Source organism: Meleagris gallopavo, chromosome 27 (assembly GCF_905368555.1).
Source record: "Meleagris gallopavo chromosome 27, MGAL_WU_HG_1.1, whole genome shotgun sequence".
Lineage (NCBI taxonomy): Eukaryota > Metazoa > Chordata > Aves > Galliformes > Phasianidae > Meleagris > Meleagris gallopavo.
In genome coordinates, this window is record NC_139430.1 from 2,698,670 (window position 1) to 2,724,589 (window position 25,920).

At 67.4% G+C, this 25,920-nt stretch overlaps 3 protein-coding genes across 5 annotated transcripts in view; 1 reads left to right on the top strand and 2 right to left on the bottom strand.

Annotated features, from left to right (window-relative positions):
• Nucleotides 1–11: 11 nt before the first annotated feature.
• On the top strand, nt 12–12,057 carry RNF115 (ring finger protein 115). Of its 3 annotated transcripts, XM_085209539.1 has the most exons (9): nt 12–224; nt 4,588–4,646; nt 4,928–4,979; nt 5,071–5,282; nt 6,007–6,078; nt 7,578–7,650; nt 10,694–10,787; nt 10,985–11,100; nt 11,173–11,442. In XM_085209539.1, the coding sequence occupies exons 1-9, from the start codon at nt 132–134 to the stop codon at nt 11,296–11,298; spliced, it is 897 nt and encodes a 298-aa protein (XP_085065665.1). In that variant the 5' UTR covers nt 12–131; the 3' UTR covers nt 11,299–11,442. The 3 variants fall into 3 exon arrangements, with proteins under 3 accessions (XP_085065665.1, XP_085065662.1, XP_085065664.1); XM_085209538.1 differs by lacking the exons at nt 12–224; nt 4,588–4,646; nt 4,928–4,979; nt 5,071–5,282; nt 6,007–6,078 and adding exons at nt 6,086–6,924; nt 7,105–7,184 and having other exon boundaries at nt 7,530–7,650; nt 11,173–12,057; XM_085209536.1 differs by lacking the exons at nt 12–224; nt 4,588–4,646; nt 4,928–4,979; nt 5,071–5,282; nt 6,007–6,078 and adding an exon at nt 6,085–7,184 and having other exon boundaries at nt 7,530–7,650; nt 11,173–12,057.
• Nucleotides 9,191–10,678, bottom strand: LOC146542741 (uncharacterized). The gene is made up of 4 exons (XM_085209541.1): nt 10,672–10,678; nt 10,305–10,616; nt 9,924–10,249; nt 9,191–9,887 (listed from the first exon to the last, which is right to left on the bottom strand). The coding sequence occupies exons 1-4, from the start codon at nt 10,676–10,678 to the stop codon at nt 9,564–9,566; spliced, it is 969 nt and encodes a 322-aa protein (XP_085065667.1). The 3' UTR covers nt 9,191–9,563.
• A 722-nt stretch (nt 12,058–12,779) lies between the features above and the next one.
• The window catches only part of ITGA10 (integrin subunit alpha 10), a 38,431-nt gene continuing 25,290 nt past the window's right edge, over nt 12,780–25,920 (bottom strand). Inside the window, 16 exon segments of the mRNA XM_085209556.1 lie at nt 12,780–13,118; nt 13,444–13,557; nt 13,794–13,889; nt 13,987–14,100; nt 14,208–14,288; nt 14,373–14,486; nt 14,582–14,666; nt 14,758–14,847; nt 14,946–15,022; nt 15,111–15,203; nt 17,057–17,198; nt 21,003–21,088; nt 21,207–21,314; nt 21,433–21,572; nt 23,520–23,683; nt 25,534–25,661. Coding sequence (XP_085065682.1) covers nt 13,059–13,118; nt 13,444–13,557; nt 13,794–13,889; nt 13,987–14,100; nt 14,208–14,288; nt 14,373–14,486; nt 14,582–14,666; nt 14,758–14,847; nt 14,946–15,022; nt 15,111–15,203; nt 17,057–17,198; nt 21,003–21,088; nt 21,207–21,314; nt 21,433–21,572; nt 23,520–23,683; nt 25,534–25,661 — 1,692 coding nt within the window. The 3' untranslated portion in view covers nt 12,780–13,058.

The window sequence follows — 25,920 nt, forward strand, 5'->3', positions numbered from 1 at the left end:
CCGTGACGCCGCGCTCTCTCGGAGCGGCCGGGAGGACCGGAAGTGCCGGCGCTCTACCCGTCGGACCGCCGCCTCGTTGCCCGGCCGGAGGACTGACGGCAGGGAGCCGGCGGAGGAGGCGGAGAGAGAAGATGGCGGAGGCCTCGGCGGCGGCGGCGGCCGCCGTGTCCCAGCACCGCTTCTTCTGTCACAGCTGCAAAGGGGAGGTCAGCCCCAAGCTGCCGGTAAGTCCCGGGCGCTCCGAGGGGCCGGGCAGGGGGCGGGCCCGGGGGAAGGCCGCGGCCCTCGGCGCCCCGCAGAGCGGGCCCGGGGCTCCGTGCGGAGCGGCCGGCGGGCAGCGCTGCCCCCATCGCGGCGCCGGTGCCGTGCTGGGCCCGCCGTCCCCGAGCCCTCCTAGCGGGGGTCCCGGGACGGGAGGGGAGGGGAGACCCCCGCGGTGCAGGTGACCCCGATCTCCCCCGGGCCCCGCTCTCCCGCCCCGCTGAGCCGCGGGCTGCCGGCTCCCCTCCTTCCCTGCCGTCTGCAGGGGGCTGCGACCCCCCAGCGCCCCCAGGAAAAGCTCTCTGGGAACGCCGGTCCCCCGTCAGAGCTCAACCGTCCCTCGGGGGCAGCGCCGACCCATCCCCAGCCGCACGGCTGCGGCGACCCCAGGGCTGAGCGCCGCTCCCGGCCCGTAGCTGAGCTCCTATGGGGCCCGGCTCGGTCCCGGTGCCCTCCTCGCTGCGGGGTGAGGAGCACGGAGGCGGTGGAGCTGCCGGAACCCCGACGTGCCCCACGTGGGGCGCCGTGCTGGATGTCGGGGTCGGGGTGACCTCCGCTCTCCGTATCCCAGCCCGTGAGGGGCCGGGCTCGGTCCCGGTGCCCTCCTCGCTGCGGGGTGAGGAGCAGAGGCTGCTCGGAGCCACGGCCCTCCGAGGCGCTGTGACCCCAACGCTCCGCCGTGAGGGGCTCTGCTGGGTGTGGGGCCGGGGCTGGGCTGTGCTCTGAGGGCACCTCGCAGCCGTTACCACATCTGCGCCCGCACTCCTTCCACACCTGCACCCACACTCCCTCCACGTCTGCCCTTATCTCACTGCCCTCGCATCGGGGGTTCGCCCCCCCCCCCCCGCGCTGTGCGTTTTGAGGCGTTGGATCCCCTCCTCCCCCCCCCGTAGGACGGCCGCGTGCCCCCTGGTCGTGGGGCTCCTGCCGCTTTCTCTTCCCTCCCGTCCCCGCAGTTTTGCTCGGCTCTCCCTCCGCACCGCTTCCCTCTGCCGCCGACGCGGGCGCTCTGCCCTCCCGCATCTCGGTGAGGAGGAGCGCCGTGCGGGAGCGGCTCGACCCCTCCGTCCCCGCGGAGCGCCTTGAGGCGGACCTTTCTCGGCACGGCCCCGGTGCCGCCCGCGGGTTCCTTTGCTTCTAAATCGGGATCCGGCGCCGCGGGTGGGAAGGACCCTTCAGCTCCGCGTGGGTGGGAAGGAGGTCGCCGCATCCTCGGTGCGTGTGGGGGAGGACGGCCGGCCCGGCTCTCCTGGCGTGCTCTGCTCCACTTTCTGCTTCCAGAGCGCCCAGACTGGGGCTGTGCGGGTGTCCTGAGCTCTGCGTGCTCAGGGCTGTGCAGGTTCTTGGGGCTGTGCCGGGTGTCCTGAGCTCTGCGTGCTCAGGGCTGTGCAGGTTTTTGGGGCTGTGCGGGTGTCCTGAGCTCTGCGTGCTCAGGGCTGTGCAGGTTTTTGGGGCTGTGCGGGTGTCCTGAGCTCTGCGTGCTCAGGGCTGTGCAGGTTCTTGGGGCTGTGCGGGTGTCCTGAGCTCTGCGTGCTCAGGGCTGTGCAGGTTCTTGGGGCTGTGCGGGGTGTCCTGAGCTCTGTGTGCTCAGGGCTGTGCAGGTTCTTGGGGCTGTGCGGGTGTCCTGAGCTCTGGCTGTGCCTGGGGCTGTTCAGGTGCCCGGGGCTCTGGCTGCGCTCAGGGCTCTCTGTGCCCCGTTGCAGTGGGGCAGCACGGCGCTGTGCTGAGCCGAGGGCACGCATCACTTTGCAGCCATCCCTGTGAAGCGAGGAGCGCTGCGCCTCTCGCAGCTCCGCGTCCTGCTCTGCTGGCTGTGCAGTGCGGGTGGAAGGGCGACGGCCCCGGTGCCGCTCCGTGCGTCCTCCCCAAAGCTGCTCCTTCCCACTGTCCTCCAAACGGAGCCCTCGGAGCCGGGGCTGCGGTTTTGCGGTGATGGCTTTGGGGGGCGCTGCGCTGCGCTGCGCGGGGGCTCGGGGTCGGGGGGGCAGCGGTGGTGGCTGAGATGGGCTGAGCCCAGGAGCTGCTGTCGGCTCCCTTCGCTCCATCCCTGCGCTGCACCCCGCTGAGGTCAGCACCCCTCACTTCGAACCGCCGTCCCGTCGGGTGCTCTGCTGTCGGGCACCGTGGCTGCATGGCTGCCTGCCACCTGCACGCACGGAGCTGAGCAGGGCGGTGCAGCCCGGGGGAGGGCAATGCCGGGCTGTCCGGGGGGAGCGCTGGGTGTCCCCAGCAGGGCCCGTGGCCACGCGTGGGGAGGAAGCAGACCCGCACCGAACAGCGGTGCTGAAGGTGACGCGAGGGACGCCGTGCTGCAGCACTGCTCCGTGTCCTGCTGACAGCCCGTGACAGTCGTGGTGCAGCTGCGCTGCGGGGGAGCAGGGCTGCGGGCACCGCATGGGGTGCTCTGCTCCATCTCGGTGCCGAGGAGGGTGCAGGATGAAGGGAGAAGGGCAGGGGCTGCCCGGCTGCTCTTCCGCCTTCTGACCCGCTCGGCTTTGCTCGGAGCGCTCTGCTCCAAAGCAGCTTTGCTTGCTTCTCGGTGCAGGACGCACGCGTGAGTTTCTGTCTGTTCCAGCCGTGCACGAGGGAGGTGCACTCATTGCTGCTGCTGCACGTGTGCCGCTGCTGCCGGCCGCCTGGGAGCCCAGCGCTGCTCTCCAAACTGCAGAGCACCGGGCTGAGCTGCGGCTGCAGCAGTGGAGTGCTGCTGGGCCATGGGACGCCCACCCTGCGCCCACGGGCAGCACGTTCACCCTGCATCCACCCTGTGCCCACCCTGTGCCCACGGGCAGCACGTTCACCCTGCACCCACCCTGTGCCCACCCTGTGCCCACAGGCAGCCCACTCACCCTGCATCCACCCTGTGCCCACCCTGCGCCCACAGGCAGCACGTTCACCCTGTGCCCACCCTGTGCCCACCCTGTGCCCACAGGCAGCACGTTCACCCTGTGCCCACCCTGTGCCCACAGGCAGCACGTTCACCCTGTGCCCACCCTGCGCCCACGGGCAGCGCGTTCACCCTGCGCCCACCCTGTGCCCACCCTGCACCCACAGGCAGCACATTCACCCTGCACCCACCCTGTGCCCACCCTGCACCCACAGGCAGCCCATTCACCCTGCACCCACCCTGCGCCCTCCCTGTGGCCACCCTGCACCCACAGGCAGCCCACTCACCCTGCGTCCACTCTGCACCCACCCTGTGCCCACCCTGCACCCACAGGCAGCCCATTCACCCTGCACCCACCCTGTGCCCACCCTGCACCCATCGGCAGCAAGTTCACCCTGCGTCCACTCTGCACCCACCCTGTGCCCACCCTGCACCCACAGGCAGCCCATTCACCCTGTGCCCACCCTGCACCCACCCTGTGCCCACCCTGCACCCACAGGCAGCCCATTCACCCTGCACCCACCCTGCGCCCTCCCTGCGCCCACCCTGTGCCCACAGGCAGCCCATTCACCCTGCACCCACCCTGTGCCCACCCTGCACCCACGGGCTGCCCTCCCACCCCCCGCCCCGTCCAACACGGAGCTGCTGCCACCCAACCCCACGCAGCTCACGGCTTCCCCTTCTCACCCTGTCTCTGTTCACCCCAAAGCTTCCCAGGAGGATTAATGCTCAGAAAGGAGCATCGCAAAGCTTCCAGGAGCGGGCAGAGCTGAACTGTGCCATGGCAGCCCCCTCCTCAGTGTCACAGCCCCCTCCTCAGTGTCACAGCCCCCTCCTCAGTGTCACAGCCCCCACCTCAGTGTCACAGCCCCCTCCTCAGTGTCACAGCCCCCACCTCAGTGTCACAGCCCCCTCCTCAGAGTCACAGCCCCCACCTCAGTGTCACAGCCCCCACCTCAGTGTCGCAAGCCCCCACCTCAGTGTCACAGCCCCCACCTCAGTGTCACAGCCCCCACCTCAGTGTCACAGCCCCCTCCTCAGTGTCACAGCCCCCACCTCAGTGTCACAGCCCCCTCCTCAGAGTCACAGCCCCCACCTCAGTGTCACAGCCCCCTCCTCAGAGTCACAGCCCCCACCTCAGTGTCACAGCCCCCTCCTCAGTGTCACAGCCCCCTCCTCAGAGTCACAGCCCCCACCTCAGAGTCACAGCCCCCACCTCAGTGTCACAGCCCCCACCTCAGTGTCACAGCCCCCACCCCCGCCGTGTGACAGCCCCCAGTCTGTGCTGCGGCGCAGGGCTGTTCCCCCTCTGGCTCTGTGCTCCCCAGCGCAGCCTGGCTGCGGCTCAGGCTCTGCCCTGCAGGCAGCTGTGCTCTGTGACGTCCCGCAGCCGCAGCTCAGCCCATCCTCATCCTCCTCCTCTTCCTCCTCCCCCCCAGGAGTACACGTGCCCCAGGTGCGAGTCCGGCTTCATCGAAGAGGTGACAGACGACTCCAGGTGCGTGCCGTGCCGTGAGGGTGGGTGGGAGCTCGGCTCTCAGTGCGGGCATGGCACGAAGGGGGGCTGCGCCGAGCCCCTTCCCCTCCTTCCCCCCTCCGTCTCCCCACCCCCCGCAGAGCTGGGATCCCTTCCTCCCCGCTCCGCATCCCCACCTCCCCACGCCGTGCTCACACCCGTTCCCCCCGCTCTTTGTGCCCCTCGGACCCCTCCTGCCCTCCCCCTCCGTCCCTCCCGCGGCGTTTTGGAGACCCCCCCTCCGACCGTCCGTTCCCCTGCAGTTTCCTGGACGGCGGCGGCCTGGAGGACGGCCCTTCGGCGCAGTTTGCAGAGGTGCGCTGCCCCTCGGGGGGCTTTGGGATGGGAGGGCGGAGCGCAGCGGTGCCTGACGCGGCCGCCCGCGTTGTGTTCCCCTGTCGCGCAGCTCTGGGACCATTTGGACCACACCATGTTCTTCCCCGACTTCAGACCCTTCCTGAGCAGCGGCTCTCTGGACCAGGACGGCAGAGACAACGAGCGGGGCCACCAGGCCCATGCCGAGCTCTGGGGGCCGAGCCGGCCGCCGCGGTTGCCCATGGCTCGCAGGTTCCGCTCCCGGGGCAGCTCCCGGCCCGACCGCTCCCCGGCCATCGAGGGGTACGGATCCCCCGGCCCGGGGGGCGGCTGGGGGGTCCTGGCCGTGGGGCGGCGCGGTTTGGGGGGCGGGGAGGGCAGTTTGATGGGGTGCTGCCCCCTCCCGCGGCATCGTCCCGCTGCATCCGCACTGCATCCGCACTGCATCCACACTGCATGCACCTTGCATCTGCACTGCATCCGCCCTGCATGCGCCCTGCATCCACCCTGCATTTGCACCACATGCACACTGCATCCGCACTGCATGCATACTGCATGTGCCCTGCATCCGCACTGCATGCGCCCTGCATCCACACTGCATGCGCCCTGCATCCACACTGCATGCGCCCTGCATCCGCAATGCATGCATACTGCATACACCCTGCATGTGCCCTGCATCTGCGTTGCATGTACCCTGCATCCACACTGCACCGCGCTGCATGCACACTGCATCCGCCCTGCATGCCCCCTGCACCCGCACTGCATCCGCGCTGCATGCACACTGCATCCACACTGCATGCGCCCTGCATCCGCACTGCATGCATACTGCATACACCCTGCATGCGCCCTGCATCCGCCCTGCATCCGCCCTGCATCCGCACTGCATGCAGCCCTGCACGCTGCGTCCCGGCTCTCGGCCTTCTGCGGACAGACGGACGGACGGACGGAGGTGTGACGGCTGCGGTGGGAGCGCGGCTCTGTGGCTCAGCCATCGGCTCAGCTCGGCCCTTCCTGCTTCCCTCCCCAGAATCATCCAGCAGATCTTTGCGGGGTTCTTCGCCAACTCAGCCATTCCCGGCTCACAGCACCCGTTCTCATGGTGAGTACTGGGCCCGCCTTCACCCCGGCCCGCTGCTGGCACTTACGCACCACTATGCACCAGTACGCACCAGTACGCACCAGTAAAAACTGCAGCAAACAGCAGTTGCCCGGTGCCCGGGAGCCACGCTTCCCATTTGCCCCCAGCGTGGCTGCGGGTCTGCAGGGCTGTTTGCTGAGCGCACTGCATCCACGCCGCATCCACACCGCATCATGCAGCATCCACGCTGCATCACACTGCACCCACACCTCATCCACGCTGCATCCACACTGCATCCACGCCGCATCCATGCAGCATCCACACTGCATCACACCGCATCCACACTGCATCACACCGCATCCACACCTCATCCACGCTGCATCACACCGCACCCACACCTCATCCACGCTGCATCACACTGCACCCACACCTCATCCACGCTGCATCACACTGCACCCACACCTCATCCACGCTGCATCACATCGCATCCACACCTCATCCACGCTGCATCACATCGCATCCACGCCGCATCCACGCTGCATCACACTGCACCCACACCTCATCCACGCTGCATCACACCGCACCCACACCTCATCCACACTGCATCACACCGCATCCACGCCGCACCCACGCTGCATCACACCGCATCCACACCTCATCCACGCTGCATCACACCGCATCCACACCTCATCCACGCTGCATCACACCGCATCCACACCTCATCCACACTGCATCACATCGCATCCACGCTGCATCCACACCGCATCACACCTCATCCACGCTGCATCACACCTCATCCACACCGCATCCACGCTGCATCACACCGCATCCACACCTCATCCACGCTGCATCACACCGCATCCACACCTCATCCACACCGCATCCACGCTGCATCACATCGCATCCACGCCGCATCCACGCTGCATCACATCGCATCCACACTGCATCACACCGCATCCACGCCGCATCCACGCTGCATCACACCGCATCCACACCGCCCACACCTCATCCACGCTGCATCACACTGCACCCACACCTCATCCACACCGCATCCACGCTGCATCACATCGCATCCACGCCGCATCCACGCTGCATCACACTGCACCCACACCTCATCCACGCTGCATCACACCGCATCCATGCCGCATCCACGCTGCATCACACCGCATCCACACCTCATCCACACTGCATCACATCGCATCCACGCCGCATCCACGCTGCATCACACCGCATCCACGCCGCATCCACGCTGCATCACACCGCATCCATGCCGCATCCACGCTGCATCACACCGCATCCATGCCGCATCCACGCTGCATCACACCGCATCCACACCTCATCCACACTGCATCACACCGCATCCACACCGCATCCACGCTGCCGCATCCACACTGCATCACATCGCATCCACGCCGCATCCACACTGCATCACACCGCATCCACACCTCATCCACGCTGCATCACACCTCATCCACACCGCATCCACGCCGCATCCACGCTGCATCACGCTGCATCCACAGGAGCGGGATGCTGCATTCCAACCCTGGGGATTACGCGTGGGGACAGAGCGGCCTCGACGCCATCGTCACGCAGGTGAGCGCTGCTCAGTGCTGCAGAGCCGTCACCTGCAGCGCTGCTGGGCGTCCTGGGCTGTCTGCAAACCACCCCACAAACCGCCCCACAAACCGCCCCACAAACCACCCCACAAACCGCCCCACAAACAGCCCCACAAACCAGCCCACAAACCGCCCCACAAATCACCCCACAAACCGCCCCACAACTGCCCCACAAACCGCCCCACAAACCACCCCACAAACCACCCCACAAACAGCCCCACAAACTGTCCCACAAACCACCCCTCCAGGAGCTGCAGCGCTGGGAGGGATGGGGGAGGGGTGGGGAAGGGGCTGCGGTGGGGCTGGGGCTGGGCAGCAGTGCATTCCAGGAGCTGCTGTGCTGTGCTGCGCTGTGCTGTACTGTGCTGCGCTGTGTGACGGCCGGCTGCTCCCAGCGGGACGAATCCCTGCGTCCCGACCCACGGCTCCTCCTCCCGTCCTCCCCCTGTGGGCGCGGAGCCCAGAGCTGGGAGCAGATGAGAACCCCGTGATCCCCATCCGTCCCGCCTGGGTGCTGGAGACCAGGGATCCTCGTCCTGGGATGGGACCCGCGGAGCCCAGATGGGGGATGGGGGCTCGTGCGTCCCCACTTGGAGGCGGGATGGGGGATCGATCTCAGCACATCCCGCTCATGGGAAAGGAAGACCCAGAGATCCCGTCCCAGCCTGGAGATGGGGGCCCATAGATCTCAGTTTGGAGATGGGGACCCATGGATCCCAGCCTGGAGATGGGGACCCATAGATCTCAGTTTGGAGATGGGGACCCATAGATCTCAGTTTGGAGATGGGGACCCATGGATCCCAGCCTGGAGATGGGGACCCATAGATCTCAGTTTGGAGATGAGGACCCATGGATCCCAGATGAGGGATGTGGACCCATAGATTCCAGTTTGGAGATGAGGACCCATAGATTCCAGTTTGGAGATGGGGACCCATAGATCTCAGTTTGGAGATGAGGACCCATAGATCCCAGCCTGGAGATGGGGACCCATAGATCCCAGCCTGGAGATGAGGACCCATGGATCCCAGATGAGGGATGTGGACCCATAGATTCCAGTTTGGAGATGTGGACCCATAGATCCCAGCTTGGAGATGGGGACCCATAGATCTCAGTTTGAAGATGGGGACCCATAGATCTCAGTTTGGAGATGGGGACCCATAGATCCCAGCCTGGAGATGGGGACCCATAGATTCCAGCCTGGAGATGGGGACCCATGGATCCCAGCCTGGAGATGGGGACCCATAGATTCCAGTTTGGAGACGAGGACCCATAGATCTCAGTTTGGAGATGTGGACCCATAGATTCCAGTTTGGAGATGAGGACCCATGGATCCCAGCATGGGGATGTGGACCCATAGATTCCAGTTTGGAGATGAGGACCCATGGATCCCAGCATGGGGATGTGGACCCATAGATTCCAGTTTGGAGATGAGGACCCATAGATTCCAGCATGGGGATGAGGACCCATAGATTCCAGTTTGGAGATGAGGACCCATAGATCCCAGCCTGGAGATGGGGACCCATAGATCCCAGCCTGGAGATGGGGACCCATAGATCTCAGTTTGGAGATGGGGACCCATAGATCTCAGTTTGGAGATGGGGACCCATAGATTCCAGCCTGGAGATGTGGATCCATAGATTCCAGTTTGGAGATGTGGACCCATAGATTCCAGATGAGGGATGTGGACCCATAGATTCCAGATGAGGGATGTGGACCCATAGATTCCAGATGAGGGATGAGGACCCATAGATCCCAGCTTGGAGATGAGGCCCCACAGATCTCGGCCCATCTGAGCTGGGAGATGCAGCCCCGTAAATCAGATCCCATCCCGTTACGGCTGGGAGATGAGGCCCCCAGCTCACCCTTCGGCAGTGAGGAGCTGTTGCTGTGTTACCCCTCACCGTGCTGTGGGGCGGTGCTGGGATGCAGCCCCTGCCCCACTGTGCTGCCGGGCTGTGCCCCACACCGTCCTGTGCCCCACATTGTCCCGTGCCCCACACCGTCCTGTGCCCCACATTGTCCCGTGCCCCACACCATCCTGTGCCCCACACCTTGTCCTGTGCCGCACACCTTGTCCTGTGCCCCACACCGTCCCGTGCCCCACACCGTCCTGTGCCCCACACCTTGTCCTGTGCCCCACACCTTGTCCTGTGCCCCACACTGTCCTGTGCCCCACACCGTCCTGTGCCCCACACCTTGTCCTGTGCCCCACACCTTGTCCTGTGCCCCACACTGTCCTGTGCCCCACACCGTCCTGTGCCCCACACCTCGTCCTGTGCCCCACACCGTCCTGTGCCCCACACCTCGTCCTGTGCCCCACACCTCGTCCTGTGCCCCACACCGTCCTGTGCCCCACACCTCGTCCTGTGCCCCACACCGTCCTGTGCCCCACACCTCGTCCTGTGCCCCACACCTCGTCCTGTGCCCCACACCGTCCTGTGCCCCACACCTCGTCCTGTGCCCCACACCGTCCTGTGCCCCACACCTCGTCCTGTGCCCCACACCTCGTCCTGTGCCCCACACCGTCCTGTGCCCCACACCTCGTCCTGTGCCCCACACCGTCCTGTGCCCCACACCTCGTCCTGTGCCCGCCACCGTCCTGTGCCCCACACCTTGTCCTGTGCCCCACACGTCCCTCTGTGCCCCACACCTCGTCCTGTGCCCCACACTGTCCTGTGCCCCACACATCGTCTTGTGCCCCACACCTTGTCCTGTGCCCCACACGTCCCTCTGTGCCCCACACCTTGTCCTGTGCCCCACACGTCCCTCTGTGCCCCACACTGTCCTCTGCCCCACACCGTCCTGTGCCCCACACCTCGTCCTGTGCCCCACACCTCGTCTTGTGCCCCACACCTTGTCCTGTGCCCCACACGTCCCTCTGTGCCCCACACCTCGTCCTGTGCCCCACACGTCCCGTGCCCCACACCGTCCTGTGCCCCACACCTCACCCCGTGCCCCACACCTCGTCCTGTGCCCCACACCCCCCCCTGTGCCCCACACCTCATTTCGTGCCCGCGCAGCTCCTGGGACAGCTGGAGAACACGGGGCCGCCCCCGGCCGACAAAGAGAAGATCTCCTCTCTGCCGACGGTGGCGGTGACTCAGGATCAAGTCGGTGGGTGTCCGCGTTCCGGGGGGGTTCGGGGGTTCGGTCCTCCCCGTGCGCACCGCCGGCCCTCCGCCGTCGCCCGGGAGCGGCTCTCGCGGCGGGGGCAGGACGAGGAGAGCCGCCTCCGAGCGCCGCTCCCCGCCCGGCGTCTCCGCGCCGTGCCGCCCGGGGCTCCGCATGGCTCCGCGCCGCCGCTCTTGCAGACACGGGGTTGGAGTGCCCGGTGTGCAAGGAGGACTACGCGCTGGCCGAGCAGGTGCGGCAGTTGCCGTGCAACCACTTCTTCCACGGCGGCTGCATCGTGCCCTGGCTGGAGCTGGTAAGAAGCGCCCTCCGGGGTCCCCGCGGCCGCGGCCCCCGCCGCCCGCTCAGCCCCCGCCTCCCCCCGCAGCACGACACGTGCCCGGTGTGCAGGAAGAGCCTGAGCGGCGAGGATTCCTCGCGGCATTCGCACGGCCCCGCGCCGGGCGGCGGCTCCGGCGGCGACAGCCAGAGCCGGGAGCGGTGGACGTTCTGACGCTCCGCCCGCTGCCGCCCGGCGGCTCCGGCGGAGTCGCGCCGTCCGATCCCCGAGCCGTTCGCGCGGCGGCCCCGGGCGCGTCGCGGCTCCGCCGGCGGCGCCTCCGCTCCGGAACACGGAACGTCCGGGCGCCGCGGGCGGCTCCGAACCCCGTGACGGGGCGGGCGGAGCGCCGCGGGCCGGGGGGAACCGCCGCCGCGTTCCGTGTGGCGAAGGGGACGGAGCGGCCCCGGGGGGGGCGGCGGGGCTGAGCCGCGGCTCCCGTCCCCGTTCCGTTCCTGCTCCGCGTCCCCGGGTCCGTCTGCGCTCTTTGGGTCCATCCGCGTCCCGGGGTCCGTCTCGTCCCCGGGTCCGTCTGTCTCCAGGTCCATCCGCGTCCCCGGGGCCGTCCGCGCCCTTCGGGTCCATCCGCGTCCCCGGGGCCGTCCGTGTCCGCGGGTCTGTCCGTGCCCCCACGTCCGTCCCCGGCCCTGGCTCGGTCCGTGCCCCAGCTCCATCCGCGCCCCCGGTCCCTCCGTGTCCCCACCTCCACCCCCTGCGGAGCACTGCAGCCCCCAGGCGCTGCGCAGCCCGGACCGCCCCGCGGAGCTCAGTCGGCGCAGAGCCGCGGAAGAGCCGCTCGTTGCTCCGCTCTCTGTCCTTTTATTTCGGCGCTTCCGTCGCATCCCGGCCCAAAGGAAGCCCCGTTTGTACGGCCCCGACGGGTCCACGCGCCGACGGTTTGCGATGATGTCCAATAAAGGCCTTTCTAACGACCGGCGCGGGGCTGCGGCCGCTTGCGGTGCTCCGTGCCGGGGGGGTCGGCAGCCCATGAGCCCCCCCACCCTGCGGCTGTCGCCCTTCGGGGCGGTGCGGGGTGGGCAGGAGGGCCGGCCAAAGCTCCGGGGGGGGGAGGGAATGGGATGGGGGGGGATGGGAGGGAGTGGGATGGGAGGGGATGGGATGGAGGAGATGGGATGGGATGGGATGGGATGGAGGGGAGGGGAGGGGATGGAGGAGGGAGGGGAGGGAGGGATGGGATGGGGAGGGGATGGGATGGGATGGGATGGGATGGGATGGGATGGGATGGGATGGAGGGGATGGGATGGGATGGGATGGAGGGGATGGGATGGGATGGAGGGGATGGGATGGGATGGGATGGGATGGGATGGGATGGGATGGGATGGGATGGGATGGGATGGGATGGGATGGGAGGGGTGGGGTGAGGTGGGGTGGGATGGGAAGGGGATGGAGATTGAGATGGGGATAAGGATGGGATGAGAATAAGGATGGGAATGGGATGTGATGGGGAAGGGATTGAATGGGGTTGGGATTGGGGAAGATGGAATGGGAATGGGGTAGGATGGGGGTGGGAATGGGATGGGAATAAGGCTAGGAATGGGATGGGATGGGATGGGAGGGATGGGGATGGGGTGGGAATGGGGAGGGCTGGGAATGGAACGGAAAGAGGTGGGAAGCATTTGTGGCACACAGGGAGCGTCGGGGTGGGCGGCGTTTATTGGTTCTGCTCATCCCCACCGCTGGCATCGCCCCGTCCCCATCTGCCCCTCACCCCGCAGCGGGGATGCGGGATGCGGCTCCTCCTCTGCCCCGCACCTCCCCGCGCCGTGTCCGTGCCCGGCGCCGTCCCCGCACCGCCATCGCCGCTCCGTTCCACCGTGCGGAACCCGTGGGGCGGCCCCAGCGCTGGGGGGGGGGGAAGGGAGGGGGGCGCAGCCCCTCTGTGGGGCTGCAGGCGGGTGGGAAGCGCGGGGCCATCACTGCTCCTCCTCCTCCTCCTCCTCCTCATGGGGCTTCTTGCGGGTAAAGAAACCGAACTGGGGGGAGAGGGGGTGGGGGTGAGTTGGGGAGAGGAGGAGAGGGCGGGATGAGGGGAGAGGGGGAGGGATGGGAAGAGGGTGGGAGTGGTGGAGAGGATGGGGGGGGGGGAAGTGAGGAAGGACGGTGAGGAATGGGGGAAAGGGAGAGGATGGGGGAGGACAGAATAGAGGGAGGGGATGTAGGAGAGGGGGAGGAGGGGGGAGAGGGGGAGCAAAGGCGAGAGGCGAGGATGAAGGGAGACGACGGAGTGGAGGGTGAGGACGGGAGGGCGAAGAGGGGGGCAGCGGGGACCACGCTCCCCCAGCGCGGCCCCCCACGCACCTTCCACAGGCAGACGCTGATGGCCGCCAGCAGCAGCAGCCCCCCCAGCGCGCTGCCCACCAGGATCCAGAGGGACACGGGCACGCGCCGCTCCCGCAGCACCTCCAGCACCGTCTGTGGAACGAACGGCGGCCGTGCCGGGGGGGGACGGGGGGCGGGGGGCGGCTTCCGCAGCCTCAGCCCACCTCCCCGCGCCCCCCACCTCCCCGCTCCCCCCTTCCCGATATCCCCCTCCTCCCGGTATTCCCCACCTCCCCGTGCCCCTTCCCGCTATCCCCCCTCCCCCCGGAGCTCCCCGGGCCCCTTCCCTCCCCGCGCCCCCCCTCCCGGTGCCCCCCCGGTTCCCGCACCTCGCTCCGATGCGCGCCCTCCTCCAGCAGCAGCGTTGCGCTGCCCGCCGCGCTCAGCGTCGCGGTGCTGACGATCCGCACGCTGCTGAACGTCGCCTGCACGGAGCGGAATGAACGGGGGGGGGTCCGAAGGCACGACCCCCCCAAACCCCGTCCCCCTTGGGGGTGGGGCTCGCGGTCCCCCCCCCCTCACCGCTCGGAAGAAGTCGTTGTGCAGCGCTCGGAGGACGTGCACGGTGACGCCGTGGCCCCGCTGCAGCCGCCCCAAGGCGCAGCTCAGCTCCCGGCACCACGCGCTGCTGCAGTCCTATGGGCGCACGGAGATGGGGTAGGGGGGCACGGACCCCCTCGGCCCCCCCCCGAGCCCCGAGCCCCCCCACCCGGGTTCCCGAATCCCCACCCGGGTGCCCTCACCATCCTCCCCACGCGCTGCAGATCCGCGGGATGCACGGCCGTCACGCTGCTGTTGGGGGGGTCCCGCAGCTCACACGTGGCCTGGGGACGTGCGGGGGGGGGGCTTGGGGGGGTCAGCGCTCAGCGTAGGGCTGCGGGACCACCTTCCCCCCCCCCCCCGCTCACGTTCTCCGCCTGCACTCCGGTGACCGACAGGAACGGAACGCGGCCGTAACCCAAGGAAGGCAGCGCCAGGCGCAGCGTCACGTCCCGCACCGCGAAGCAGCCCAAGTTCTGCACCTGGGGAGGCGTGGGGGGGGGGGGGGAACACACGGGGTGAGACCCTCCCCCTCCCCCTCCCCCCCGTAACCGCCCCCCGCCCCCACCGCCGTTACCTTCACCGTGGTCCTGAACTCGGGGCCGGGGCCGTGCGGGAAGGTGCCGTGCGGGTGAACCTCGTAGCGGTGCAGGGTGGCCTCGCTGCGGGAACACGGCGGGTGGGGGGCGGCCCTGCAGACCCCCCTCAACCCCACGGACCCCCCCGCCCCCCGCCCCGCAGCGCCCGCTTTACCTGGACAGGAAGAGGTCGGGTTCGTAGCGGATGGGGGCAGAGAGCAGCACCGCGTTGTCCCACAGCGTCGCGTTGGGTTCGGTGCTGTCGCTGCGGGGGTGCGGGGGGGGGGGGGGATCCGGGAATTGAGGGACCCCCAAAACGCCCCGCAGCTCCGTGGGGGGGGGGGGGTTGTCACCATCCCCTACCTGGTGGCCTCCAGTGCCACTTCCACTTGGTTGAGCAGCACAGAGCAGCTGAACTCGAACTCCAGCGCAAAGACCACCTGGGGGGGGGGGGCGAGGGGGGGCGGTGAAGGGCTCTGGGGGTTGGGGTTCGGGTTGGGGGGGGCTCTGGGGGGCCCAGGCTCCTACCTTGGCCGTGGAGCGGAACACGGGGTAACCCACGTTGCAGAGCTGCTGATGCTCCCCCAGCGCCGTGCACTCCAGCTTCACTGCGCTGCCAGCCTGCGGGGAGCGGCACCGCCTGGGACGGCTGGGGGGCAGCGGGGGGCAGCGGGGGGCAGCGGGGGCTGAATGCACGGACGGGGTGCAGCAACGGGGCCTCATCTCCCCGCTGGGATCAATGGGTGCCACCTCCCCGCGGGGATCACCGTGTCCCCACCTCCCAGCGGGGCACCGCACCCCCAGCTGGGACCAACGGCCCTTCGTCTCCCAACTGGGATCAATGGCTTCCCATTCTCCTACCGGGATCACTGCCTCCTCAGCTCCCAGCTGGGACCCCCGATTTCCCACCTCCCAACTGGGACCACTGGGTTCCCACCTCCCAACTGGGACCACTGGGTTCCCCCCTCCCAACTGGGATCACTGGTTCTCCACCTCCCAACTGGGACCACTGGGTTCCCACCTCCCAACTGGGACCACTGGGTTCCCACCTCCCAACTGGGACCACTGGGTTCCCACCTCCCAACTGGGATCACTGGGTTCCCACCTCCCAACTGGGACCACTGGGTTCCCACCTCCCAACTGGGACCACTGGGTTCCCACCTCCCAACTGGGACCACTGGGTTCCCCCTTCCCAACTGGGACCACTGGTTCCCACCTCCCAACTGGGACTCCCGATTTCCCACCTCCCAACTGGGACCACTGGTTCCCCACCTCCCAACTGGGACCACTGGGTTCCCACCTCCCAACTGGGACCACTGGGTTCCCACCTCCCAACTGGGACCACTGGGTTCCCACCTCCCAACTGGGACCACTGGTTCCCCACCTCCCAACTGGGACCACTGGTTCCCCACCTCCCAACTGGGACCACTGGGTTCCCACCTCCCAACTGGGACCACTGGTTCCCCACCTCCCAACTGGGACCACTGGTTCCCACCTCCCAACTGGGACCACTGGGTTCCCCCTTCCCAACTGGGATCACTGGTTCTCCACCTCCCAACTGGGACCACTGGGTTCCCACCTCCCAACTGGGACCACTGGGTTCCCACCTCCCAACTGGGACCACTGGGTTCCCACCTCCCAACTGGGACCACTGGGTTCCCCACCTCCCAACTGGGACCACTGGTGTCCCACCTCCCAACTGGGACCACTGGGTTCCCACCTCCCAACTGGGACCACTGGGTTCCCACCTCCCAACTGGGACCACTGGGTTCCCCACCTCCCAACTGGGACCACTGGGTTCCCACCTCCCAACTGGGACCACTGGTTCCCCACCTCCCAACTGGAACCACTGGTTTCCCACCTCCCAACTGGACCACTGGGTTCCCACCTCCCAACTGGGATCCACTGGTTCCCCACCTCCCAACTGGGACCACTGGGTTCCCACCTCCCAACTGGGACCACTGGGTTCCCACCTCCCAACTGGGACCACTGGGTCCCACCTCCCAACTGGGACCACTGGGTTCCCACCTCCCAACTGGGACCACTGGGTTCCCACCTCCCAACTGGGACCACTGGGTTCCATCCTCCCAACTGGGACCACTGGGTTCCCACCTCCCAACTGGGATCCCTGGGTTCCCACCTCCCAACTGGGACCACTGGGTTCCATCCTCCCAACTGGGACCACTGGGTTCCCACCTCCAACTGGGACCACTGATTCCCCACCTCCCAACTGGGATCACTGGTTCCCCACCTCCCAACTGGGACCACTGGTTCCCCACCTCCCAGCTGGGACCCCGGTTCCCCCCTGCAGCCCACAGCACCGCGTGTCCCACATCCCCACCGCGGCGGGTGGGGATCAAACGGATCCAAACGGATCGGAAGGGCTCCGCACCCCCACGCCGTGCGGGGCGGCCCCTCCTTCCCACCCGGGGGGTCGCGGGGGTCCCTGCGGGGCGGCGGGTGGCCGCTCGTACCGGCAGCGCCACGCTGGAGAAGTGCAGGTTGGCGGAGGAGCGCAGCGCCAGGCGGGCGTTGTACGCGTTCTCCTTTCGGTTCTGCAGCACCGCCTCCACGCGCACCTTCCGGCGGCCGCCCCGCACCACGCCGGGACCGCCGCTGAGGGGACAACGCGGCTGCGTGACGGAGTGCGGGGACACCGCGGGGACCTCGCGGGGACACCCTGGGGACACCTTGGGGACACCTTGGAGATACCCTGGAGACACCCTGGGGACACCCTGGGGACACTTTGGGGACACTTTGGGGACACCTCGGGGACACCTTGGAGATACCCTGGAGACACCCTGGGGACACCTTGGGGACACGCTGGGGACACCCTGAGGACACCTCGGGGACACCTTGGAGATACCTCGGGGAGACCCTGGGGACACTCTGGGGACACCTCGGGGACACTTTGGGGACATCTCGGGGACACCTTGGGGACACTTTGGGGACACCTCGGGGACACCCTGGGGACACTTTGGGGACAACGCGGGGACACCTCTGGGACACCTTGGAGATACCCTGGAGACACCCTGGGGACACCCTGGGGACACCTCGGGGACATTTTGGAGACACTTTGGACACCTCAGACCCCTGGGGACACTGGGACACTTGGGACACTTTGGAGACACCTTGGGGACACTTTGGAGACACCTCGGGGACACCTTGGAGATACCCTGGAGACACCCTGGGGACACCGCAGGGACAGCTTGGGCACACTTTGGAGACACTTTGGGGACACCTCGGGGACACCTTGGAGATACCCTGGAGACACCCTGAGGACACCTCGGGGACACCTTGGGGACACTTTGGGGACACCTTGGAGGCAGGGACTCCTCGGGGATACCTTGGAGATACCTTGGGGACACTTTGGGGACACCTCAGGGCACCCTTGGGAACTGGGGACACCTTGGGGACACCTTGGGGACTTCGGACCACGAACATGGGACACCTCGGGACACCTTGTGACAAGACCTGGGCAACATCTTGGGGACACCTTGGAGATACCTTGGGGATACTCGGGGACACCTGGGACACTTTGGGACTTGGAGACACCTCGGGGACACTTGGAGTCTGGAGACACCTGGGGACACCTGCAGGAACACCTCGGGGACACCTCGAGAACACCTTGGGGACATTTGGAGACACTCGGGGACACTGGATTACCCTGTAGACACCCGGGGGACACCGCAGGGACAGCTCGGGGACACCCTGGGGACACCTCAGGGACACTTTGGAGACATCGGGGACACCTTGGGGACACTTCGGGGACACCTCACGAACACCTTCGGGGACACCTCAGGGACACTTCGGGGACATCTCGTTACACCATGGGGACACTGCAGGGACACCTTGGGGACAGTTTGGGGACATCCTGGGGACACTTTAGGGTCACCTCGGGGACACCTCAAAGACACCAGGGAGACACCTTGGGGACACCTCGGGGACACCACAAGGACACCCTCAGGACAGCTTGGGGACACCTTGGGGACGCTTCAGGAACACCTCGGAGACACCATGGGGACAGATTGGAGACACTGCAGGGACACCTTGGGGACATCTTGGGGACACTTCGGGGACGCTTTAGGGACACCATGTTACCCCACAGGGACAGTGCAGGAACACCTTGGGGACATTCTGGGGACACTTTGGGGACAGCTTGGGAATACCTTGCAGACACCATAGGGACTCCCTGGGGACACCATGGGGACATCTCAGGGTCACCCTGGGGACAGCTTGGGGACACAGTGGAGATCCCTCAGGGACACCTCGTGGACACCTTGGTGATACCTTGGGGACACGCTGGGGACGCGTTGGGGCACATCGGGGACACGATGGGGACAGGATGGGGACACTGTGGGGACAAGTTGGGGACACGTTGGGGCACCTTGTGGATATGTTGGGGACACACAGGGGACATGTTGGGGACACATCAGGGACACTTTGGAGACACCACGGGGACACGCTGGGGACACACTGAGGACACATGGGGGACACGTGACGGACACTTTGGGGACACCTCGGGGACACATGGGAGACAACTGGGGACACGTTGTTACACCATAGGGACACTGTTGGGACACATGGGGGACACCTAGGGGACACTTTGGGGACATGTTGGCGACACGTTGGGGACATCTCGTTACACGATGGGGAAACTGCAGGGACAGGATGAGGACAGGAAGGGGACATGTTGGGGACACTTTGGGGACATGATGGGGACAGGTCAGGGACACTGCAGGGACAGGAACACCTTGAGGACAGGTCGGGGACACGAGAAGGACACCTCAGGGACGCTTTGGGGACACGTTGGGGACGGATCGGGGACACCTCGTTGGGGAAGGATGAGGACAGATGGGACACACTGCAGGGACACGTTGGGGACATGCTGGGGACACCGTGGGGAGACGATGGACCATTGGGGACACGTTGGGGACAGGATGAGGACAGGATGGGGACACGTTGGGGACACGTTGGGGACAGGATGGGGACAGGATAGGGACACGGGGACACGCTGGGGACAGAATGGGGACAGGATGGGGACACACTGGAGATCCCTCAGGGACACGTTGGGGACAGGATGGGGACACATTGGGGACACGTTGGGGACATGATAGGGACACGATGGGGACAGGATGGGGACACTGTGGGGACATGGGGACAGGATGGGGACACATTGGGGATGCCTTGAGGACAGATGGGGACACGTTGGGGACACGCTGGGGACACGCTGGGACACGTTGGGGACACACTGGGGACACAAGGAGGACACACTGGGGACACGTGGACACAGTGGGGACACGTTGGGGACACACTGGGGACACGCTGGGGACACGTTGGGACACGCTGGGGACAGGATGAGGACACGTTGGGGACACGTTGGGGACAGGATGGGGACAGGATGGGACACGCTGGGGACACGTGGACAGGATGAGGACAGGAATGGGACACACTGGGGACACGTTGGGGACAGGATGGGGACACGTTGGGGACACGTTGAGGACAGGATGGGGACACGTTGGGGACACGGGGACACGCTGGGGACAGGATGGGGACACGTTGGGGACACGTTGGGGACACATTGGGGACACGATGGGGACAGGATGGGGACACTGTGGGGACACGTTGGGGACATGCTGGGGACACGCTGGGGACACGTTGGGGACACGCTGGGGACAGGATGAGGACACGCTGGGGACACGTTGGGGACACGTTGGGGACACGTTGGGGACACGCTGGGGACACGCAGGGGACACGTTGGGGACAGAATGGGGACAGGACGGGGACACACTGGGGACACATTGGGGACACGCTGGGGACACGTTGGGGACACGCTGGGGACACGCTGGGGACACGTTGGGGACACGCTGGGGACACGTTGGGGACACGTTGGGGACACGTTGGGGACACGCTGGGGACACGCTGGGGACACGTTGGGGACAGCCTGGGGACACGCTGGGGACACGTTGGGGACACGTTGGGGACACGCTGGGGACACGCTGGGGACACGTTGGGGACACGTTGGGGACACGCTGGGGACACGTTGGGGACACATTGGGGACACGTTGGGGACACGCTGGGGACACTTTGGGGACACTTTGGGGACACGCTGGGGACACTCTGGGGACACGCTGGGGACACGTTGGGGACACGTTGGGGACACGCTGGGGACACGCTGGGGACACGTTGGGGACACGTTGGGGACACGCTGGGGACACGTTGGGGACACATTGGGGACACGTTGGGGACACGCTGGGGACACTTTGGGGACACTTTGGGGACACGTTGGGGACACGTTGGGGACACGCTGGGGACACGTTGGGGACACATTGGGGACATGTTGGGGACACGCTGGGGACACGCTGGGGACACGCTGGGGATACGCTGGGGACACGCTGGGGACACTCCGGCAGCCCGTACCCGGCGCCCAGGGGCTGCATGGCGGCACGCAGCGCCAGGTCGGTGACGCACACATCGTCCTCCCCGCAGTCCTTGAAGAAGGGGATCTGGGGGGGGGGAGGGGACGGGAGGGGAGGGGACACCGCCGTCACCCCGCGGGGACATCGGTCCCACGGCCCCCCCCGGACCCCCCCGACCCCCCCGGCCCCCCGCCCCGCCCCCCACCTGCGTGCGGATGACGGTGGCGGAGCCCTCGTCCAGCACCGGTCCCGCAGGGTCGGGCAGCGCCAGGCGCAGCGTGAGGGTGAGGGGACGCAGGAACTCCGCGGTGTCCTGGATGGGGGGGGAGGGGGGGACAGGAGACCCCGCGGGTGGGACGAACGGCCCCGGCTGACGGCCGCGGGGGGGTCGGGGGGGTCGGGGGGGTGTGGGACCCCCGCCCGGCGCTCACCAGGACGTGGAAGGGGATTTGGACGCAGCGCCGCTGCCCCAGCGGAAGATCCAGGCGTCTCCGCAGCCGCCGGGAGCCCGAATCGAAGGCAGCGCGAGAGCGAACGGCGCCGTCATCCAGGGAGGCGTTGTAGTGCAGAACTGCGGGCACGGCGGGAGGGGAGGTCGGGGGGGGCGGAGGGGGTGGGGGTGAGGGGGGGGCGGTGGCTGTAGGAGGGGCCTGAAGGGTCGGTGGGGATAAGGAGGGGTCAGCTGGGGCAAAAGGGTCGAGAGGTTGGGGGTCAGGAGGGGTCGGGGGGGTCAGTTGGGGGTCGGCGAGGTCAGGGTGAGTTGGGGGGGTCAGAGGGGTCAGGGCGGGTCAGAAGGGGGATCGGGGGGGGTCAGCGGGGATCAGAAGGGTCAGTGGGGGATCGGGGGGTCAGCTGAGGTCAGGGGGGTCATCTGGGGTCGGGGGATCATCTGGGGTCAGTGGGGGGGTCAGTGTAGGTCAGGGGGGTCATCTGGGGTTGGGGGGGTCACCTGGGGTCAGTAGGGGTCATCTGGGGTCAGTGGGGGTCAATGGGGTCATCTGGGGTCGGGGGATCATCTGGGGTCAATGGGGTCATCTGGGGTCAGTAGGGGTCAGTGGGGTCATCTGGGGTCGGGGGATCATCTGGAATCAGTGGGGGGTCATCTGGGGTCGGGGGGGTCATCTGAGGTCAATGGGGTCATCTGGGGTCAGTGGGGTCATCTGGGGTCGGGGGGTCATCTGGGGTCAGCGGGGGTCAGTAGGGGTCGGGGGGGTCATCTGGGATCGGGGGATCATCTGGGATCAGTGGGGGGTCAGCTGAGGTCAGGGGGGTCAGTAGGGGTCAGGGGGGTCATCTGGGGTCAATGGGGTCATCTGGGGTCAGTGGGGGTCAATGGGGTCATCTGGGGTCAGTGGGGTCATCTGGGGTCGGGGGATCATCTGGGATCAGAGGGGGTCAGTAGGGGTCAGTAGGGGTCATCTGGGGTCAGTGGGGTCATCTGGGGTCAGGAGGGGTCATCTGGGGTCAGTAGGGGTCAATGGGGTCATCTGGGGTCAGTAGGGGTCAGGGGGGTCATCTGGGGTCGGGGGGGTCATCTGGGGTCGGGGGGGTCATCTGGGGTCAGTGGGGGTCAATAGGGTCATCTGGGGCCAGTGGGGTCATCTGGGGTCAATGGGGTCATCTGGGGTCAGTAGGGGTCAGGGGGGTCATCTGGGGTCTGGGGATCATCTGGGGTCAATGGGGTCATCTGGGGTCAGTAGGGGTCATCTGGGGTCGGGGGGTCAGTAGGGGTCAATGGGGTCATCTGGGGTCAGTAGGGGTCAGTGGGGTCATCTGGGGTCAGGGGATCATCTGGAATCAGTGGGGGTCAGTTGAGGTCAGGGGGGTCATCTGGGGTCGGGGGGGTCATCTGGGGTCAGTAGGGGTCATCTGGGGTCAGTAGGGGTCATCTGGAGTCGGGGGATCATCTGGGGTCATCGGGGGTCAGTAGGGGTCAGGGGGGTCATCTGAGGTCGGGGGGTCATCTGGGATCAGTGGGGGGTCAGCTGAGGTCAGGGGGGTCAGTAGGGGTCAGAGGGGTCATCTGGGGTCAATGGGGTCATCTGGCGTCAGTGGGGGTCAATGGGGTCATCTGGGGTCAGTGGGGTCATCTGGGTTCGGGGGATCATCTGGGATCAGAGGGGGTCAGTAGGGGTCAGTGGGGTCATCTGGGGTCAGTGGGGTCACCTGGGGTCAATGGGGTCAGTGGGGTCATCTGGGGTCCGGGGGTCATCTGAGGTCAATGGGGTCATCTGGGGTCAGTGGGGGTCAGTGGGGTCATCCTGGGTCAGTGGGGGTCAATGGGGTCATACGGGGTCAGTAGGGGTCAGTGGGGTCATCTGGGGTCAGTGGGGGTCAGTGGGGTCCTCTGGGGTCAGTGGGGACACCCCCGAAGTAAGGGCTCTGCCCCACGGGGCGCTGCGGGGTCACTCGGGGACGCCGTGGGTGCCACCACAGAGATCAGCTGCGGGACCCCGGCGCTGCTGCGGCGACGGCCCCGTCCCCCCCCCCACCCCTTCTTTCTCCCCACGCCGCTCACCGACGTCTCCCCGCCCCCCCCCGCCCCGCACGGGGCTCCGGAAGCAGGCGCTGCCGCGGATGCAGACGGCGGCGGCGGCTCCACGCCTGCAGTTCTTCTGCACCACGCTGATGGCGGCCGGAGCCACCGAGACAGAAACGTCCAGGCGGAGCACCGGGCGGGAGCTGCGGGAACCGGGGGGTGGGGGGGGTGGGGGTGGGGGTCCTTATGGGGGGTCACCATGGGGTGGGGATGCACCCAGCCCCCCGCCCCAGCACCGCCCCATAGCACCCAGCACCCCTGACCCACTGCCGCCCCATAGCACCCAGCACCCCATCCCAGCACCGCCCCATAGCACCCAGCACCCCTGACCCACTGCCGCCCCATAGCACCCAGCACCCCATCCCAGCACCGCCCCATAGCACCCAGCGCCCCATAGCATCCAGCACCGCACCATAGCACCCAGCACCCCTGACCCACTGCCGCCCCATAGCACCCAGCCCCCCGCCCCAGCACCACCCCATAGCACCCAGCACCCCTGACCCACTGCTGCCCCACAGCACCCAGCACCCCTGACCCACAGCCGCCCCATAGCACCCACCACCCTGCCCCACTGCCGCCCCATAGCACCCAGCACCGCCCCATAGCACCCAGCACCCCTGACCCACTGCTGCCCCATAGCACCCAGCACCCCATCCCAGCACCGCCCCATAGCACCCAGCACCGCCCCATAGCGCCCAGCACCCCTGACCCACTGCTGCCCCACAGCACCCAGCACCCCACCCCAGCCCTGCTCCATAGCACCCAGCACCCCCCCAACTGCTGCCCCATAGCACCCAGCCCCCCGCCCCATAGCACCCAGCACCCCATCCCAACCCCCCCCATAGCACCCAGTATCCCATCCCAACCCCACCCATAGCACCCTGCACCCCACGCCAGCACTGCCCCATAGCACCCACCATCCCTGCCCCACTGCCGCCCCATAGCACCCAGCACCCCATCCCAGCACCCCACCCCAGCCCTGCTCCATAGCACTCAGCACCCCCATCCCTGCGCCCCATAGCACCCAGCCCCCCGCCCCATAGCAGCCAGCACCGCCCCATAGCGCCCAGCACCCTGCCCCAGCACCGCCCCATAGCACCCAGCACCGCCCCATAGCACCCAGCACCCTGCCCCAGTCCCGCCCCATAGCACCCAGCACCACTCCATAGCACCCAGCATCCCATCCCAAGCCCAGCCATAGCACCCTGCACCCCATCCCAGCACCCCACCCCAGCCCTGCTCCATAGCACCCAGCACCCCCCCCACTGCCACCCCATAGCACCCAGCCCCCCGCCCCATAGCACCCAGTATCCCATCCCAACCCCACCCATAGCACCCAGCATCCCATCCCAACCCCACCCATAGCACCCTGCACCCCACACCAGCACTGCCCCATAGCACCCAGCACCCCTGACCCACTGCTGCCCCATAGCACCCAGCACCCCATCCCAGCACCCCACCCCAGCCCTGCTCCATAGCACCCAGCCCCCCCCCCACTGCTGCCCCATAGCACCCAGCCCCCCGCCCCATAGCAGCCAGCACCGCCCCATAGCACCCAGCATCCCATCCCAACCCCACCCATAGCACCCTGCACCCCACGCCAACACCGCCCCATAGCACCCAGCATCCCTGCCCCACTGCCACCCCATAGCACCCAGCACCCTGCCCCAGCACCGCCCCACAGCACCCAGCACCCCCATCCCAGCACCCCATAGCACCCAGCACCCTGCCCCACTGCCGCCCCATAGAACCCAGCACCCCATCCCAGCACCCCGCCCCAGCACCGCCCCATAGCACCCAGCACCCCCATCCCAGCACCCCATAGCACCCAGCACCCCCATCCCACCACCCCATAGCACCCAGCACCCCGCCCCACTGCCGCCCCATAGCACCCAGCACCCCACCCCAGCCTCGTCCCATAGCACCCAGCACCCCGCCCCAGCCACGTCCCATAGCACCCAACACCCCCCCCCAGCTCCCCCTCCCCACTGACCGCAGCAGCACCGCCGCCCCCTGGGCGCCCACCGCCAGCGCCACGCCGCTCCCGTCCGGCTCCGCCCGGCCGTCAACGCTGCGCCCGAAGTAACGCAGCCCCGAGCTCAGCTCCGCCGCTGCGATGCGCTGCGGGACGGGGGGTTGTGGGGTTATGGGGGATGTGGGGCTATGGGGGGTTATGGGGGTTGTGGGGTTATGGGGGATGTGGGGTTATGGGAGATGTGGGGTTATGGGGGATGTGGGGTTATGGGGGGTTATGGGGGCTGTGGGGTTATGGGGGTTATGGGGGCTGTGGGGTTATGGGGGGTTATGGGGGTTATGGGGTTATGGGGGCTGTGGGGTTATGGGGGTTGTGGGGTTATGGGGGCTGTGGGGTTATGGGGGT